Below are 19,657 nucleotides of genomic sequence, written 5' to 3' on the forward strand. Positions count from 1 at the left end.
CCACCCAGAGCCGCTTCACAGCTCTGCAGGGGGCTAACAGAGGAACAACCCCTTCCCGCACCAATGAAGAGGAAAGTTGCTAGTGCAGCCAGAAGCCAGTGGTGGTGTATAGCAGTAGGACATTCTGCTTTGAAGTAGAGGCACTGCATCAGGTTGCCCAAAGAAGTGGTAAAGACTCCGTCCCTTTCAGATGAAGAGACCAGGGTTAGAAGGGACCTTAAAACTCATCCAGTTCCAACCCTGGGCACAGTCAGGCACACCAGGCACACCCAGGAGTTGCTGTGAGTGGACCTGCCCTCGGCACAGCTCACCTATGAGAATGGGAGAGTGACCAAGATTTGCAAATAGATCCCAGAGTGATTTGGGTTGGGAGGCTCATCTAATTCTTACCCCCTGCCATGGGCAGGGACACCTTCCACCAGAGCAGTCTTCTCACAGCACTGTCCAAACTAGCTAGGAGGGGAATTGCCTGCAAGATTATAAGCAAAATCATTAAAAAGATTATCTTTTTACTGAAGTGTCTACACTGGGAGTTTTCAGTCTTCATCCTTTTTCTTCATTAACTTCATTTGTCCTCCAACACAACGCAGACAGCTCTGGGGCAGAGCACAGCAGCAGCGCTGTGGCATGGACACAGCCACATCTGCTCCTCTGGGTGGGTTGGTTTATGGAAAGGTACTGGTCTAGCTACTCGTCAGCCATTCTGCTTTCCTTGAAACACATTAGTCTTTCAGAAATGTCATTTGTTTGTAAAATATTTGCATTTCGGTGAAAGCAAAGCTAAGAAAACCCAACACCTGGAAAATTCTTTTCTTTATTTGCAAGTCTGTTCCCCCTTTGTCCTCTCTTTGGTTTTTCCCTAGGCAACATGAAAAGGGGAATGAAGAAAAGAAAGAGAGAGGTAAAAGAGAGAAGGGAAAAACAACAACAGTAATAAAAACTTGGTAAGTAGAACTTTCTCATACAGGTTTTAAAGTTTTGGCAAGATATGCAAGCATGATTTTTTTAGAAAAACACAGTGGGAAAGCACTCAGAAATTAATTAAATAATAAATTTGTGAACACTCTTTGCCATATTTTGGTTAGCTCTAGCAGCTCTTTTAGCTGATGTTGGATCTCCTCCGCTGGCTTTTCCACCACAGTTTGACCATGAGGATAAGCAGGAGTGTCATCCTTACAAATGGATGAACCTGGTGTCATGATGCTGTGGCCAAGAGACATCAGGGTCCAGCTCTGCTGCCCTTTGGAGCTTGGCCTTGTTGGCAGCAGCAAAATGCCCCTTCTTTCCCTTCAGAGCTGTGCTTTTTCAGGCAATCCCCCTCCCCAGAGCCAATGGCTGAAGGAGTCTGTGGACCTTCCAGCTCCTGAAGGCAGCAGCCGCTGAAGGCTGGATGCTTTTCTGGAAGGACCCAGCTCCTGGATCCTCTCCCTTGCATCCTGTGGCAAGCAGAGAATTAGCTGCTTCCAGGTTCAGCAGAGGGCAGAAAAGGTGAGGGCTAGTTCCTTGGTTGCAGCCTCCTTCACATTTGCGCCTTACCTTTCCCGGGCTTACACACTCTTCCCTGAAGGACAGCCCCTCTGGCCAGCAACCGTGCCCAGCTAGCAGGAGCTCACCTGCCCTCAGGAGGGGGAAGATGGAGCTGATAGAAAGCCACTAGCTTCCACCAGGGGTATCTGCTCCTCTAAGCCATGTGGTTCCATACAATCCCTTTCTTGTGCCATACACGGGTGGGGTGAGCATCATCCTTGGGTGGGGAGCCTGGGGAAGAAGTGAACTGGGGAGGACTTTTAGGGCTCCTTGGGTCAGGTTTGTCACTGAAGCAGTAAGAGTGAAGCAAAGTTACTGCCCATCTCTCCCTACCATGAACAGGAGGAGATTCCACACAGTCAGTGGGTCTAACAGACATACACGGGGTTTCCTGGCTCTGTGCAGGGACAAACTGTCCCACAGAGGGAGATGATAAGGGATGTTACCAAAATTTTCTTTGGCTTTTTCAGCTGAAAATTGTCACTCATGGTCCTCTCTCCCTCCTCCTCATTCCACATTCATCTCAATGTGACCATATCTCAACCATCCTTTCCTTTTCTAATACATCTCTCGACCCCACATTTCCAACCAAGACAAATGGCCATAAGTCATTTGCTTTTCCTGCAAGGAAATGAAAAATCATGTGAGGATCTGCATCCTCTTCCCTCTCCTCCAGAAGTGGCTCAGACCAGGGAATGGATCAGAGTGGTACAGAGCCTATGTTCAGAGCTAGTCCCAAGGGCCTAGTGAAATGCTGCAGCTCCTTCCAGATGGGTTATCACATGAAGACAAAAATTGTTCAGGCCCAGCCAGGAAACAGCCATGCGAGAGTAATGGAGGAGTCCTGCCATCCTGGCACAGAGCCTTCTCCTCTTGGCCCTGCCAGAGGTATAGCTTTAGGAAGAGCTGTACTTGTTACTCAAGCGGGAGCTGCTCCGGTCCACCCCAAGCTCCTGCCCATTGGCTTTCCACTTCCCAACAGAGCCCTTGTCATCCATTGGTGTGATGCTCAGAGTGGATCTCTGGCACCAGCAGCATAGGCAGGACTGTGAGGAGACAAAAGTGGGGAGAGAGAGGTTTCAGGTGTGGGCTACAGGGTAAAACAGGAGGAAATACTCCCTTACTGATGTTGGCAAGTCAACCTGCACAGTGCCAGGCTGGGGATCGCAGCCTGCACTTCTGAACTTTGCTGTCCTGCAGATCTGCTGGGAGCAGGTTTTCCATGATAGGGCCGGTGTGGATTGGAAGCAAAGACACCAAAATCTTGGGTACTTTTTGCAATCGTGTTTTCTTATTCTTGTGGGACAGAAAATACAGGTAATGCTTATCTGGGTTCAGCTCTTTTTGACACAGCATCTAGGAAGTGATTCCCTTCCCATCCGTTTCTATCCCTTCCTTTCTCAGGGCTCCACTACTCCTGAATATTATCTCTGAATAACTTGGGATCAACGTTTAAAGTACCCCTTGTCTCTGGTCTAACGGTTTGTGGGGATGTTTCTGATTCAGAATGAGAGGGACTTTTTTTGCTTGTCCTGCACTGGCAAAAGCATCCCCATCAGAGGGCAGTGAGCTCTGGCATACTGGAAGCTTCAAGGAGAGGCACCTAGCAACGGGAAAAACTGGGAGAAATATGATCAGTACATGAGCAAATGGGAGAGCCCTGTGGGCTGGTAGCAGTTCCTTTCCACTCATCTCAGGAGCAGAGAAGTCCGCTGCAATGGGGGTTCCTCTGTCTGCACTGTCTAGTCCATGAGAGCTTATGCAGGGGTCTAGGAACAGTCACTGTAGCCAGGAGATCTGGAGGGATCAGTCCTACCTGGAAGCAGTTCTTGAATTTCCGGCTGACAAAGTAGAGAGCCACAGGGTTGATGCAGGAGTTGAGGGAGGCCATATTGATCCCGAAGTAATCCATCACAAGGAGGAAACTGAGGCCAGAGGGAAGACAATAGGGTAGGAGTGTTGGAAGCTCACAGAGCAGAGAACTGAGCAGGGTTTCCAAACTGCCTGCACATTGCTTGGCCCAGAGGCCTGCTTCCATGGAGGGCTGGTGACTGACAACATAGAGCTCAGCACAAAACAGTCCCTCCCACAAATGGTCAACTGCCCCATGCTTTTTCTTGCAAGGAGCATTTCCTAAGGAAACCAAATCATGAGATCTGGTTTCCCCTGGTGACTTCGGCATTCTCAAACTCAAGCAAACTCAAGTAGCCATATCTGGTCTGAACTGGATTTTGGTGTGATGGGTACAGAGGAGAGGGGAAGACAGGCACCTACCATGTGTCATAAAGCGTGCACAGACCTCAGATGTGCTGCATCCCCTGTAGCCCTGCAGGGAATGTTTCTCTGCCCAGGAGCCCTCTTTAACCCGTAGCTTTATAGAAACATTTAAAATTTTAATTTCTCCTCTTATAATGGACCCCCACACCCTTTGCTTCTGCCTGGGAGAGCAATGCCATCTAGAATAGGAGATACTGAAATGAAGTGTTTGGAAGGCAACTCCACCGGGCTGCTGTGAGAGCCCACAGGGCCTCCACCAGTGCCCATCAGGACTACCAGCCCGGTGCCCTCTTGCTGCTGTCCTTACCTGAGCAGTTCACATCTGTTGGGGTCTGTCTGGTCATAGATGGTCTTCTTGAGGATGCGGCTGAGGTGGAGCGGAAGCCAGCAGAGCGCAAAGATCACCACTAGGCAGAACACTGTCTTGGCCACCTCCCGGCGCTGCAAAGAGAAGGTGGTCGGGGAGAAGGAGTCTGGCTGAGCATTAGAGTGCAGATGTAGTAAAGCACCATCTCCCCATGCTGAGCAAGGGCCCTTCAAGTAATTTCTGTAGTCTGATGATGCTGGGTACCCATTTTGAGTCCAAAGAACAATCTGCAGGTTCCAAATCCTGTATCATGAAGAAGACTCTGAGATCCAGGCTGCAGTAGTGTGTAGGGTATGAGCAGCACAATATGGACCAGACTCACACCATTGCTCTTGGTGACTTTGCTGGGGTGACACTTCCCGGAACATGAGGAGTATATCATAATCCAGGAGGATACCCATCATCCATTCACTATTCACTCTATATTACTGTGACAACCAGCTGGTCTGCCTCAAGGGATGACTCTGCAAAGGGTAGGAGGGGACAGTAAACTACTCTTTTTCCCGGTACACTTGTCTGTGATAAGGCATATTCAGCATTCAGTCCAGTCTGGTGTGATTTGGGCTGGCACAGCATAGCCAAGGATAAATGACCATAAGAAGCTGGAAATCAAGTTGGTCTGTGGTCATAAGGCTAGTGGTTTGGGATGTCCTTGAAGCTGGGCACTGCAAAGCTGAAGGCCTATCTCCCTTAATCCAGTGTGCCAATATCTGTTGACCACCCTCAGGCTATGTTAGCTCACAGAACCATAGAATCACAGAACGGTCTGGATTAGAAGGGACCTTAAAGCTCCTCCAGTTCTAAGCCCCTGCCATGGGCAGGGACACCTTCCATTCGAGCAGCTTGCTCCAAGCCTCATCCAACCTGGCCTTGAACACTGGGATCCCCACCAGGGATGAGGCAGCCACAGCTTCTCTGTGCTCATACATGTCCTTCACAGCACATGTTCCCTTCAGTAGCTCTCCCTTCTGTTTGGAAGATACCAGTTTCTACCTTCTTGGTTTTCTTACCCGTTTCATGTGGTCATTCAGAGCAGTTCTCATGCCGTTTCTCTTGTTCAACATCTCGCATGACATGAGAGTGTAGAAGATGCCAGTGCATACCAAGGGGAGGCAGAAATAGAAGCCAAAAAGCCACCAGTCTTTCACATCACGGTAGAACTACAGGCAAAGGGAAAAGCAACTGGAAAGTGGGAAAAGGTGAGGGGATAAGTGGGGCATGAGATGACTCAGGCCCTGATGGTGATGCTGGCCCAAATCAGACAGTTCTGATGTGTGGAAGTGTGTCAGCTCCTGTGCTAAGTGCACATATCTTCCCGCAAGGCATGTGTTCTAACATAAAGCAGTAAAGGCTGGTTTACATCTGACTGATAGTCCCAATTAGCACTCTTGTGCAAGAGCCAGTTGCAAGGAGCTCTTGTGTATAAGAGTTTTCATTCCCTTGCTTGCCCTTAGGTGGCCCTGTGATAAAGGATACCCATGCAGACTGGTTGTGGAGACCCTTTTTGGCCTGCTGGGACAGTGAAACAGGTTCTGAAGCTTCCTGAGATATGTCAGGACCTTCTTATGTGGATGGTGAAGACATGATACAGCGTAAGGATGATAAGGTCTGTTTTCTGGCCCCATATTCAAAGCAAGTCTGCCCCTTGCCACTACAGTCCTTTGTCTGATACTGCTCTCCCTCTGCTCACCCTGATGGCTAGAAGAAGCCATATGCAGAACCTTAGATGAAGGTTAGATACCAAGGACAGAAGGTGCTTCTGTTGCCTGTGTCTCCCTCCCCCTTGCAGTACAGCTGGGGTGCAACAGAGTACTTACCATCATGAAGCTGGATTTCTGTTCAGAGGCAAGCATGCACACCCACAGGTGGTGTTCCCAGTAGCTGAGCTCCACCATGTCAAAGGCTATAGCTTCAGGCACTGCAAGCACGATGGCCACTGCCCAGATCAGCATCACCTCCACTGCCTTCCACATGGGGATTCCTATCCCCTGGATCCGACTCCAGGATGCCACTGCTCGGTACCTGCCCAGTGTGGGGAAACACAGCAGGAGTAGATTAGAGTGGGAAAAGCAACTGTCAAGAAGGGGCTGAGAAGGTACAGATTAGAGTTGCTCCCAAAGGCCCTTCCCTTATGCCTTCCTTCTCCACCCTTGAACCTTCCCTTTCAGTGAAATGGGAAAGATCAGATAAAAGGGCTTGATGGCAGCTATCCTTGGCCAACATCTACTTGCCACTGGGGAGATGCCACCCTTCCCCACCACCCCAGCAGTTGTTCCAGCAGATCATGACCTTCCCCTCAACCTTTTCCAGAAGGAGGATATAAACTGTCACCAGAGTCAGTTCCTGTTGGATTTCAACTCTATATGATAGCACTTTGTGCCCACTTCTGAATTTGTCCTGAGACAAAGTTGCCCTCCACACTGTCTTTTAGTTACAGAGTGTGCCTGCTGTAAGTGAAACATGGGTCAGGCTGGGCAGTGCAGCTGTAGAAGTGCTTCTCACCTGTCGATGCTGAGAGCACAAAGGCTGAGGACTGTAATGCCCACCGAAGCCTTCTGGATGAAGGGGACCAGCTTGCACACCTGCACGCCAAAGGGCCAGTCCTTTGCCAAGAGCTGGGGAAGAACCACAGCGTTAACAAGCTGCTTCAGGAAATCACATCTAACTTTCTGGACAGGTAGGTGATTACCCACAAGGTGTGAGAAGCCCACAAAAAGCATCTGAAAGCCCTCTGAGGTTCCCTCACTGGGATTACACAGTGTGTGTTGTTCAGTGTTTTGTGTTGAACTGGGAACCGTTCATTTCCCCAGGGGCTCATTGTCAGGTGTGCTGACAGTTAGACAGAAGGATGGTCCAGACACCAGAACCTGACCCCAAACTCTGAATGGATCTGAATCCTAAACGCTGCAATGGGCTTTGGGTTGCAAGGACAGCTTCTTTTGGTGCTTTCAAAGCCACCCTTACCATACTCTGGCCCTCTACCACACTTAGATTCCTTATAGAACACATGCTGGGGCCCCAGGCTGAGCTGGGGCAAGCAGTGGGTTTCAGTGGGGACAAGATGCTCTGAAGGCAGAAGAAATCCTGGGCATTACCTCATAAGGGTGAGAGTGAACCTGGATTCACAGCCTGACACCTGGAACCCACCCCAAGGTTATCCCTACTCAGAACCAAGCTCTTTAGTTTGGCCTCAGCAGCAAGACAAATCAATCAGGAGAACATGTCTGTTTCAAGCTATAAAACCTATATAGTTTTCAGTCCATTTTCACTTGAAGGGTATCTACTCACAGTGATTTCAAACCCTCTAACAGCCACATCTGGTTGTTCTCAACTTCTTCCTACTTCAAATTTCTCTGCCTTCTCCCCCCAGCATCCAGCCAGCCCGATTCAGAACTCCTCTGGGACCCTGTTTTCACTTTCAAGGCCAACGTGGAGCTCCAATTCCATCTCAGAGCATCACTTCCAACCCTTCATAGAAATCTATGGCTCCAAAAACTCAAGCAGTGGGTGAGAAAGAGGTGTCATAGCTCAGATGCATCTCAAAGATACTGTAACACAACTTCTGCTCTATGCCGAGGTCTCGTTCAGGTCTGCTGCAGAGCTCAGGTTCCCCTGCTTCTATTTTGTGCCTCTTCTCTCAAGTTTAGGAGGCAGTGCTCCTGCAAGAAGTGCCTGGTTTATAATGCAGCTCTCTTCCTTGTTTCAGGAAGAGTCTCCACATTTATCTAAAATAAAAACTATATTTGCTTGAGGCTGATTAACTGAGCTGTACGTTGAGAAGTGCGCCCAGTGCACAAGAACAAGAATTTTTGTTCAGCTGAAATTAACGTTGCGTTGTAATGTCAGAAGACTGCAAGTGATTCTTTTCTTGTAATTTTAGATGAGACTTAAAAGATCTGGAAGGTTGTATGCTTGTGTGTGTCTGCATAATACAGCTGTAGCTGGGAACACCTCTGCTTTCCCAGGAATGTACTCAGATTTTTGTCTGTTTATGTGTTTCTCATATTTGGACAGCAGAAACACCCTCCCTGCTTCCCTTGCCAAAATGCAGTGCAATAAGGAGCAGGCTAATTTTGATGCCTCCGTCCCCCAGGCACAGAGGCAGGTGAGAGCAGATCATAGAATCACAGACTGGTTTGTAACAGAGGGAACCTTAAAGCTCCTCCAGTTCCAAGCCCCTGCCATGGGCAGGGACCCCTTCCACTAGAGCAGCTTGCTCCAAGCCCCTGTGTCCAACCTGGCCTTGAACACTGCCAGGGATGGGGCAGCCACAGCTTCTCTGGGCAACCTCTGCCGGATGCCTCCACTGCAATTGCCAGGCTGCTGCAGAACTCCTGCTGCATGGAACCTACCTTATACACATTGATGGGTAGAGCAATGAGGATGTAGAGCAGGTCTCCAAGTGCCAAGCTGGCAATGAGGACATTTGGCCCATTCCTCATACACTTGTTCTTGTAAATGATCCTCAGGAGTGTGGAGTTGCCAATGATCCCCACTATGAAGATGGTGCAGGACACTATGGTGTTGATGTATTTGAAGATGTGTCTGATATCTGCGGGCTTCAAACACACAGGCAGCAGGGGTGGCTCAGAGCTGGTGCTCCCAGAGACGCTCTCCGAGTGGTTCGACTGCCTGTTATCCTGGAACAGGCTTGGCTGGACCAGGCTGTAAACCTGCTCATGGCTAAGCACCTCAAAGGGGATGGTGCTCTCCTGGAAAGCCCTTGGGGTCTGACTGTGTGCCCCACAGAAGAGGCAAGCCAGGAAAATGGCCAGGGTGGTAGGAGCTGGGATTTTTGCCATTGAGGACTGAACATCAAAGCTGGCTGCAAGAGTCCTCATAATGCTTGTGGGATGCCTCTGCATGGGTCTCAATTGGATCTGCAGATGGAGAGAGGGACAACGGAGAGAACAGGATGAGCAAGGGAAGGATGAACGAGAAAGTCCATCATCACAATGAGCAGAAATAACTCCAGATTAGATCCCCTATGGGCAAAGCCAGACCCCTGCATGTGGGAGTCTTTGCTCCTAAAACTAAACATGCCTGCTCAGTAAAACAAACTACAAGGAAAACAGTCTTTTTATGCCTCTTACGCAGTATTTCAGCAAATGAGGGCACTTGCCTTTTCCAAAATCAGCTCCTGAACCTTCTGATCTTGGTATTGCTGCTCACATGGCAAATATGGCTTCTATTTTATGCCCACCCTACACTTCTCATTCAGTTCTGGCTGAGTGAAGGAGCAGTTCTGGGGCACCTGACCTGTCAACACCAGCACATCTGGGCAATTCCACAAATGCCATCACAGGGTGCACAGACCCAGCAGAACCTTTTCTTCAGTCTGTGTCATGGGAAGTCTGGAGCCACACTAATATCCCTCTCTTCAGCAGAGCCCATGGGCTACCACAGGCCACCTTCCAGTGCAAAGACCCAGCACAGCCTTGCTGGGAACTGTGATGGGAAAACACTACAAGAGTTTTTCCAGAAACGCCCTGTTGATACCTGACATCTTACTCCAACTTATGTGTGAGCAGTAGAGCCCCTCCTTCCCCATCCTCATCATTGTCAGTTGAACCACTTCCTTTCCAAATCCACTGTGTCCATTCAACTTAATACTCAGGGATATGAATCTCCCTGTGCTGTTTGCAGCTTTGACTGCTGAGCACAGTAAGAAGTCTCCCAGGCTCAGCAAGGCTGGAGCACTGCTAATAATTATCACCAGAGTGGGTTCTGCTCAGCCAGTACCTTCTGGCAGGACTAGCTAACTGCTGCTCCACAACCACGGGAGGAAGCTGGGGAGGCTGTAGCACTGTCCTGGCATGATGGGAATTTATGGAAGGGGCTTCTGGATGACCCAGATATGATCACCTGTGGGAAGTGAGCCCGGAGAGGGAGTGGAAGATGTCAGCACCCTGCGAGTGTGTCCCCCAGACAGGGAGAGATCTCGGGTGCCCTGGTTGCAGTGGGTGAAGAACTGTTTCTCAAACTATGAAGCTTTACAGCTTTGAAGGGAGGAAAGACTGCTGTGCTAAGCTAGAAACAGGAGCTTTCTGGTGCTCCCCTGGGATGGGCTCTGCTTTGGAGGAGCCAGTTAGGGGTACCTGCATAGGATTAGAGATGGGACTTCCATCTTCTCTCTGACTCCACCCAGCAGAACTGGGATCTGAGCCCAATCAGCTGTACCCCAGGGATCTGCTTCCCAGGACAATTCAGTCAAGTCACTCCTGAGCTGTAGCACAGTTCCCCCCCACCCCAGGACCAGGGAGACCCCAGGACCAGCAAGGTGGGAGGATGCTGTTCCCACCTTGGTAAGGCTTGGCCAAACGCGCCACCAGTCCCATCAGGTAAAACCACAGCTTCTCTAGATACAGCTGTGCATTCATTGTGTGTTGTGGCCTCAGGATGGGCTTTTTTAAAATGCCTGGGCATGCAGATAGCTGCATGCTGGGAGAAAAAAGGAAGGGAAAGAATGGGTAAATAACCTGGTGGAGCACAGACCCGACTCTGGAGATCTGGGTGCAAATCCCTGCTCTGAGTTGGTGCAGGGACTTTAGTCTGCACTTTTGCTAAGATCCTCAGCTCTCTGTCCTGCCCCAGGCTACACCAAGGGCAGTTGTCTCATGGGTGGATGCCCTGACCGATGCTCTCCTCTCCTCCCCACCATGCCCACAGGATTGTAGCTTATCAGAGAGGGCACGCAGCTCAGAACTCCTGCCTGGGATCCTTGAAGGTCTGGGCAGCTCACAGCGAACACCTTTGGATGGCACAGACAAGTGTGTGCCACTCAGGGCTGCCGGGGGCAGAGGGGTTGGAGAAAGCTCCTCGAGTCAGCAGCCACCAGACTGCCACCACAGCATCCCTGGAAAGTTGTGTCCTGTGCCCTCTGCAGCAGTGGCTGCTGTTATCTGCTCCCCTGACGCAGGACTACAGAGCCTGGTGTGGCTGTTCAGCCCCTGGGTATTTGGCAGAAAAGCTCATGTGAGTGTCACAGGACACGGCTCACTGGACCCTGCCCGTTCCCTTCACAGCACAGTGCAGCACTTCCCCCCCCCCCCCCCCAATCTTGACTTAAAATCAAGCAATTCAGTAAAAGAGAAGCATTGTTTTCTCCTGCTCAGCAGCCCATGTACTTCTTGCCCTCCATGCTCTCGCATCTCAGACTGCTTAGGAGCATAACCCTTCCTCAGTTGGGGGGGAAACTGAGGCACGACAGAGGATCAAGAAGACAGTTCAGTGCCTAGATGTGAAGGCAATGCCAGCATCACTTGACCCCTAATCCTCTGGACTTCGCTCATGTTGCTGATCGTCTGGGGAAGCAACTCGGTGCCTGAAGAGGCCATCCCCATCCCACTTGCCTGGCTGGGGTTCTTCTGTTAGCAAGCAGCTTAGACACATGGAAGTGGAAATGCCCTTTATGTTGTGCTGAGTTCAAACTGCAGCTGAAACCACTGGAGTCAGGATATGAACATTGCAGAATGATTCCCAGAGAGAAGATGAGACTAACAAACACTGTCATAGCCCTGCACAGCTTCTGCCTGAAAGGTGCCATGTGCAGGCGGGGGGGCTTAGGTTTCCTCTTGCCTGGGAGCCCACCACATCCCAGGCAGCATCCTCATCTCAAGCCACCCTCTCCACCACAGCACACAGGGCAGGCTGCCATCAAGAACAGCTCTGCTTGTGCTATTCTGCCAGACTAACCTCACCAAACCCAAACCAGATCTTTTCTGCAAGAAAAAGCATTTATTGCAGCAAAAATGCCATGGGTGGGGGAAAGGAGGGATAAAGGCAGATGACAACACCACATCCCCAGCTGCTTCCCTGACCAGACCCCAGTCTGGTCCGTAAGCAGAAGGACCTCCCCCCCCCCGCCCCAGACAAGGTGTGCTGGATTTCATCTTGTCCATCCTCTCCCTGTCCCTGCTCAGGCACCATGGTCCAAGTTTGGGAGCTGAGAGGGGGGTATCTGAGGAACATGCAAAAACTCACCCTGACACGAGAAATCACCTTGTTCGCAAATCACCATGCACACAACAGCAAAGTTTCTCAATGGAGTTCAGTCACCTTCCTTGTGACCACAGACTTCAGGTGCTTCTGGGATCAGCTTCTTTCCCTCTCACGGCTCCTTCCCACTTCACAGGCTGCTGGGCATGTCCTGCAGGTCCCGGGACAACTGCAGTGTTGTAGATCCTGGGGCTTGCTGTTGCATATGGGCTCGTGCTCAGGGGAATGTTTCTTCCCTCTCACGAGTTGCTGAGGTCTCTCTGAACGGAGGGGTTGGTTATATACAACATCCCAGGGCTCCCCCCGAGCCCAGCCCCTGTGACCAATGGGCGAAGCGCGGGACAGGGATGGAGGAGGGTGAAGCAGGAGAACCGCAGCGCTGCCCTGGGAAGGAGGCGAAAACAGTCAACAAGGAAAGCTCGAGAGGGAGGGAGGCAGCGGGGGAAGCTGCCGGCCACAGAGCAGCCCCAAGGCTGAGCTTTGGGGAAGGAACCTGCATCCCTGACCACCTTCAGAGAACAGAGACATCAAAGGCTTCTCTGCCCAGGGTCTGTGGGGGCAGCTGCTCCATTTGGAGCTTGTGAGGGAATGCTGGGGAGCAAGGAAGGCAGAGGGGACTCGTGGTTTCCATTCCAGCAGACAGCAGAGTGTAACAAGTCCTTCCTGAGGTGCTGAGGAAAGACAAGCCTCACTTTTCCCTCTGTTGGTCTCCCCGAGCCCTGCTGTAGGTGAGCAGGCTGGGAACAGGTTTCAGACCATGCTCTCATCTGCAAGCAGCTGTGCTGTTGTCTTTTCACATGGCAGCTCTGGGGTCTTTGCTGTGGTTCCTGAGCACCCTGAGCTGCCTGAAGAGCAGTGTCTGATGGCTCAGGATGCAGGGCAGGACCTGAGCACTGGTGCTGCTGTAGAGTCACACCAGCCTCCCCCATCCACTACACATCCAGTCCGGCCTCTGGGCACTGTCCTGGCTTGAAGACTCCTCTCTGCTCTCCACCTGCCTTTGAACAAGAAATCATGAGCAGTGACTTCATGAGATTCCTCTTGTCATTCTCCAAACCATATGATCCTGCAGACAATTAGTGCTGCTGCACAGCCTGCAGACAAACCTTCTCCCAGCCTCCTGGGCTGGTGTCTTTAAAGGGCATCAGGAGGTGATCTCCCACCATTCGCTAAGGGAGGCTACCCCTCTGCACCCTTACACTCCCAGACAGGTCAGGAAATATGCACCTCAAATAGCCCATCCCCACCCAGGGCAGAAGTCACGGCATCTCAGGCGGTGCCTCCTTTAATCCTGTGGCTGGTTTGAAGGGCTGCAGCTTTTCCTTAGCTCTTTCCCCAGGGTTCATGAGCCCACATGGCACCCCTCCTGCTGACCCCACTGGAGAGGTATCCTGCAGCCCTATTTTGGGACAGTCATGTTTCTGCATGTGACAGGGGAATGAATGGGCCTTTATTTTCTGCTGGATTCAAAGGAGGGCTCCAGCCCCCTTCAGAGACCCCCAGAAAAACAGCAGTTTCTTATACAGAGTCAAATAGTGCCCTTGAAACACAACTCAGCTTCAAGGCTGATGTCAAGAGTCACTTAAATTATCAGAATGAAGAAATTAATCTGAAGCAAGTCAGGGTTCAATCCAGCAGCAACCAGCAATGCAGCTCCGTGCAGGCAGGCAACAGCTCATGAGGTCTGTTTTGCACAGACTGCCCTTAGGCTTTGAAGACACATCAAGTATAATTAATTTGGTTTTCTGCTGCCAGCTGGGTTGCCATTCAAATGCAAGCAGCATAGAAGATGGTTTGGCAAGACTGGCAAGTCCCGAGCATGGCAAGCTCAGAGGAGCCAGAGCTCAGAAAAACACCGACTCCTCATTGATATATTAGATGAGGAGACTGATTCTTTGTCTTCATACTACCTTTAAGCCTGGTCAATTGATCTGCAGCCTGGAGCTAAGATTTCAAACATACTCTCAAGTCCTTGAGAAAGCATCTGGATGAGATTCTGCTAAAGACCATCATCCATCTGTCAGTGTCTCCTGCTAATGCTTCAGTCATACTTGTTGAGAAGATGGACAGATCTGCATTGCAATGAAATACCACAAACTTATATATCACAAGAAAGAACAGACAGCTTTTGCTTTGAGCTGCTGGAAGGATGTGTTCTGAAAACTTACCTTTGCAGGCAAACTTCAATGGCTTCTACAGTTTATTTTGTATGCAAGCAGCTAAAGTGGAAACATCGCATTTTTGCACTGGGTGTAGCTGTCTCAAGTACCTCATTCATCTCTACGTCCAGTGCTCATCATCTTACATCCTTTTGTTCCTCTTAGCATAGGCTTTGGATCAGCTCGTGGCCATCTCCTTCAACAGCCTTATGCCCTTCCCTAGTCCTACCTGACCTACCCTGTGATTCTTCAGTATCACAAGAAAAAGAGCTAATAGGTAAACCCTAGGAAGCATGAATTTCTTATGTCACAGCAAAGATCTCGTGAATCAATGCAACTAAGAGTGCTTCCATGATGGAAGAGGTAAGATGAAGTGAATGGCAAACAAGTTTTGGGCTGTTTGTGCACTCTGGGACTGTCTCGGAGCAGGAACTTTAGGTCTAGCATTCCCAGTTTGGAATACTCATTGGAATTAGTTCCCAGAGCTCTGAGCTAAAGCGGAGTTTGTTCCTGGCCTGTGAGCTGCAGCCCTCCTGCTCATCTTGGAGTAAATCATCCCATGCATGACTTTGCCTGGGAGCTAAGGTTTAACTGTTCAAAGCTGCAACACCAAAGTAAAGCCAAATCCCATGATACTGTGTCACAGCAAGAAATCAGCTTCCTGGTGTGATCAGCCTATCTCTGTGGTGCAGAGAGAGGCACAGATTGGGGCATTCATCCCTTTTGCCAACTGTGGGAAGATGTTGATGGCTTTTGAGTCAAAGCCATTGGAACAGCAGTCCTTAAAGCTTTGAGAGAAAAACAATCCCTTCTGCTTTAAGGCTGAATCAATGCATTTAACATGCAGGCAAATAAGTTTGGAGCTGTCCCACAAAGAGTCAGTTGTGCTCTGTTTTTTTGTGTGTGATCGCATGAGAGGTATCAGATCACACAGGTGTGGTCTTCTAGCAGAGAGATATCTGAAAGAATTGTTTAAGAGGTTCATTTTAGACCCTGCTTATTTATGGACCCATTCACACTCTTTCCCCCTCCTGCAAAATGAATGCAGATGTTTATTCAGGCCTGGGCTGGAGGTGGCTGTCAGAACCTGAGGGTGCTGATTGGTCTTAATGGCCTTGAGCAGTCTCACCTGGGCCCTGGCATCCTATACCAGTTCAGCTCTAAAAGCCTTCCTCTCAGCCCTAGCTGTGCTCTGCTTAGTTCTGTTGAGCCATGCCCTGATCTCAAAATGTGCCTATTGCTATGAGCTTACCCACTGATTTCAGCTCTTGGTTGGACCTGGCTGCTTTCTCTAGCCCTGCCCCGCTTGCCTTGATCAGGTACTGTGGGGCAGGTCCTGGCTGGTGGGGCTCTGTCTCACTAGGTGGGATATCCCTTTGGCTCCCTGTCCTCGAGGGAGCTACTGGTCTTTGTGGTTCCCTGGTGAGGGGTTGGTGCTTGTGTGTGGTAGGGGTGCACCTCAAGGAGCAGACATGTGGGGAAGAGTTTTGTGGCTGAGTTTGGGGTGTCGTGGAGGGAGCTTATCTCTGCAGGGAGAAGCTATATCCAAGTTTGCCTCCTGAGCTCACCTTTAGGAAGGAATGGGAGTTACCACAGGGACCATCTTGTTGCATGTTACAGCTCCTTCCCATCCTCTCTTCCCTCCCATTTCCTTTGTCCTCCTGCCCTTCTGCAGTGCTTTGGTTGCCTCCACTCCTTATATCTTGCAGCCAGCATTTCCTTTATGCTGCTGCTGCTGCCTGAGAGGTCTGGAGTGCTGGAGAACTGCTCTGGCATCTGTCCAGGGGTGCTTTTCATTCTGGTCAGGCTCTCCAGTGCTACTATCATTTTGCTGATTTACGTTCTCATATCCTTCACTCCCTCCAGGCTGGTTTCACCAAACTTTAACCCCTGGCACAACCAGCATAGCAATGGACAATAAAGAGAGCAAATGATGGTGCCAACACCTGTCCTGCCCTTTACTTGTCCCCTTTCTTATGGGGAGTCTGAAGAGATGCTCCTTTTGCTTGGGAAAGCTTCGAAGCAGTGGAATGAAAAGTCCTACTTTCCCCATATACTTGTCAATCATCCCTCCTGACCTGTAGCAGTCTAAAAGGAGCTACAGATAATCTTGTGTGTAGCCCCAACTACAAAACCTCCAGGAATTCCCGGGTAGATCCCACCAAATCCTCCTGATGTGCTCTTTTGCAAAGGGCTAGAAAATAGCAATTGCTTGAGTACTTGCATCTGTGTGTATGATTCTGTGTTTGGAGCCACATCCCTTCCCACCAGTCAGGATGGGTGGTTGGAGGAATGGGTTGTTTAAAACACATGGGGTGCTGGGATCTTCTTTCCCATTTGAGGAGGGAATGTCTCAGAAGGCATCTCTGCACCGCAAAGCCAGATCACTGCTGTTCCCATGAGTCCAAGATGACTCCACACTCTGTTTCTTTTCTTGTAACTTCTCTTATCAGTTGGGGCCAACTGAAGTCAAGCTGTCTGGGGACAAGAGGGCATTTGCAGTCCCGCTTCTGAGGCACAGAATGTTTCATGACAGTAGTCACAAATAGAAAGGGATGCTTGCCAGCTCCTTCTCTTTGACAGTTGTCCTTTCTGTCTGAGGGTCCATGTGTGTACGTGAGTTTCTGCTTGCCATTTGATGAATTGGGGCTTTCAGTGAGCAGAAGCCTCTTGTCATCTTCAGATTCCTTAGAAGACAGCCCTGATTGGAAGCTATCAGAGTTCAGAATAACTATACTACTCATGGGTGGAGGGAGCCTTCAAGGAAGTCTCAGAAACGGTGGGCATCTCTACTCCAATGAAGTTGCTGAAACTAGTGTGAATGGAGGATGTTGATGGAAAGCAGACTTGTTTCTTCAGAAATCCCTCAAATCTTGAGGATTCTCCAGAAACAGAGAAGAAGCATCTACCAGGCTTAGAGTGGTGTTCAGACCAGCTTAGCACTATTGGTGGGATATGAAGGGCTGAGAGGAGTTTGGACTCCTCTGGGTTATTGCTCTTGAAATAATTGAAGATAATTATAAAGATTAATGGCTTCTTCCTGAGGAGCCACCAATGCAAGTTTCATCTCCTGCAAGTACTGTTGACCTTTCCAGGAAATGGGAATGAGGAAATACAGCAGGAGATAGATTGGGTAAACAATATGTAATTTAGAGTCTTTATGAGAAGAGCAAGATTGACCTACATTCAACCATACCACCCCCCTCACTGCTGCTTGCAAGCAATGTTAGTTGGCTGCTTACCAGTGGTAAAGTGAGAAAGGGTAAAGTATAAAATGCCGGTAACTCTGGCATCTCTCCTAGATGTCCCACTCGCTATGTTTGAGTGTGTGTTGATTGTGGAGTGGTCATCTTGTCCTTGCAGGGTTCATGCAGGAGGGGATGTCCTGGGAGAGGCAACATGAAACTCAACCAGAGTCTAGAGTGAATCAAGTGATACGAGTGTATGGAAGGGCCTGGGGAAGGTTTTCATACTGCTGGACTGGAGCTGGGATAATACTAAAGGGGTAAGGAAAAGAAAAAATGCAGAAAGAGGAGTTGCCTTGTGTATCAAGGATGGCCTGGAGACAAAACCCGGTCACGCATGTTAGGACTGACTGATTTCATGTGAGGCTCCTCAATAGTGTTTCTGTGTGGAGGAGACACTGATCCTCTGTGGAGGGCTGTGTGTCCCAGGAGAGCTGCTGGGTCACAAGCAGCACATGTGACTGGAGACTGCACCCCCTGTGTGAGCCCCACCATGGCCAATCCATCTTGATGGTGGAGTTAAGGACAGTGGGTGTGGGACATTCTGTCTTGAGAAGCATCTTCCTGCTCCATTAACTCCCACAAACAGAACAAAGAGGGAAAGAAAACTATTGGGTGGGAGGCTTCATGTTGAAAATACTTTCAATATCCCATTTCAGGCTCTTTAAATGCTTTCTGGGGAGCTTTATGTGCTCTTGCACACAGCAGCTGTGCAATATAATTCTTGCTTCTAGGGATTGATGAGGAGAAGGCTTTTCTTAGGGAGACATCCCATTGGTCAACCTACTGACTTCCTTTAGGATTTAAGATAGGAAAGTAGTGTATGGGCAGTAGATGATTCCCTCTGATTAGCTGCTAAACATATGATGATGGGAGGTTCATTTATGCTGAGCTGTCTCCACCAATGAATTCATCGTGGACCCTGGAAACACAGCAGGTGAGACAGCCCTGTGTGTTCTGCTGACAGCCTCTGGAGGGAATGAGCTGGTTCAATGTGCTGGGTGCCGCAAAGAGTCTCACTGTGCATCTGTCAGTAGATCAAAGACAGGAGAAAAGCCCCAACAGAGAGCAGCTGAAGTGACAATCAAGAGGAAAAAAGTTGTCTTGATGTTATGATAAAAAGCTATAGGAGAAAACAACACTTCCTACAGAGCCAGGAGCTTTATCACAGTAAGAAAAGTACCCAGACCTTTCCAGACTCTTTTCTGTCTCCTTCATGTAAACGACCATCAGTCTTCTCAGATCTTCCTCACATGTAAGAAATCTGATGGAATAAGGAATCCCAGAAAGCATCTAGTCCATCACTTCCCTCACCCACCATCAGCCCTATCCAACCCACTGGTCATGGCTTGCATGTATTGTTCTTACAACCCTCTCTACTGAAGATGTCCTGATATCCAGAAGGTGCAACCAAATGCTTCACAAGCCTTTTCACTTTAAGTTTTTCCTATGTTAGGGTGCAGCCGGCCAAGCTTGGGCAAGTAGTTTCTGTCCTAGAGCAGTTTCCCTCAGAGTAAGAGCCTGTCTCTGATCAATGGAGGCATGATCAGGTCTTTGAAGACCCCAGAGGGAGATTCTCTGCGTAAGACTAGGAAAAGGTCATCATTAGAGGAACTGAATCCTGCAGCCAGGTGTTTGTTTCCCCGTTCTGTACAGTTTGGTGTGATGAGTGTGTCATCCCAGTTGTGGAGGTGGTGTCAATACTGACCAAGTCATCCTTCACAGGTGGTGATTGGTCAGAGCTTTTATACTGAGCCTCCCTGGGATGTGTCAGCTATTGATGTATATCCCACAGAAATATTTGTGATTTGCATCATCTGTTTTGGGGTAACTTCAGGTAAGGTCATAGCCCTGCTTCTTAATTAATGGGGGGAGTCTGAATCTACAGGCCCTGAATTGCCCTGTGGGCACCCTACAGGTTCTTAAAGGCTGATTGACCAACAACTTCACATGTCTGGACTAAGGTGATGGGAACACCTTCTTCCCAGCACCCACCTAGACTCCAGTTTTAGGGAATGCTGCCGTAGCTGTGCTTGGTTCGTGCAGTGCTAATGCAGAGTAAAGGGATCTTGTTGGTGGAGGGC

General features: G+C 49.6%; 1 protein-coding gene across 3 annotated transcripts; it reads right to left on the reverse strand.

Annotated features, from left to right (window-relative positions):
• Positions 1-2,127: 2,127 nt before the first annotated feature.
• Positions 2,128-12,558, reverse strand: LOC133216901 (endothelin receptor type B-like). 3 transcript variants are annotated; one of them, XM_061361996.1, is made up of 8 exons: positions 12,173-12,558; positions 8,524-9,051; positions 6,674-6,786; positions 5,989-6,193; positions 5,182-5,331; positions 4,112-4,245; positions 3,344-3,452; positions 2,128-2,573 (listed from the first exon to the last, which is right to left on the reverse strand). In XM_061361996.1, the coding sequence occupies exons 2-8, from the start codon at positions 9,034-9,036 to the stop codon at positions 2,424-2,426; spliced, it is 1,374 nt and encodes a 457-aa protein (XP_061217980.1). In that variant the 5' UTR covers positions 9,037-9,051; positions 12,173-12,558; the 3' UTR covers positions 2,128-2,423. The 3 variants fall into 3 exon arrangements, with proteins under 3 accessions (XP_061217980.1, XP_061217979.1, XP_061217978.1); XM_061361995.1 differs by having other exon boundaries at positions 12,155-12,558; XM_061361994.1 differs by having other exon boundaries at positions 12,249-12,557.
• Between the last annotated feature and the right edge of the window lie 7,099 nt (positions 12,559-19,657).

This window comes from Neopsephotus bourkii, unplaced genomic scaffold (assembly GCF_033783945.1).
Source record: "Neopsephotus bourkii isolate Nb327-2 ecotype Australia unplaced genomic scaffold, CSIRO-AGI_Nbou_v1 NB_1067, whole genome shotgun sequence".
Classification (NCBI taxonomy): domain Eukaryota; kingdom Metazoa; phylum Chordata; class Aves; order Psittaciformes; family Psittacidae; genus Neopsephotus; species Neopsephotus bourkii.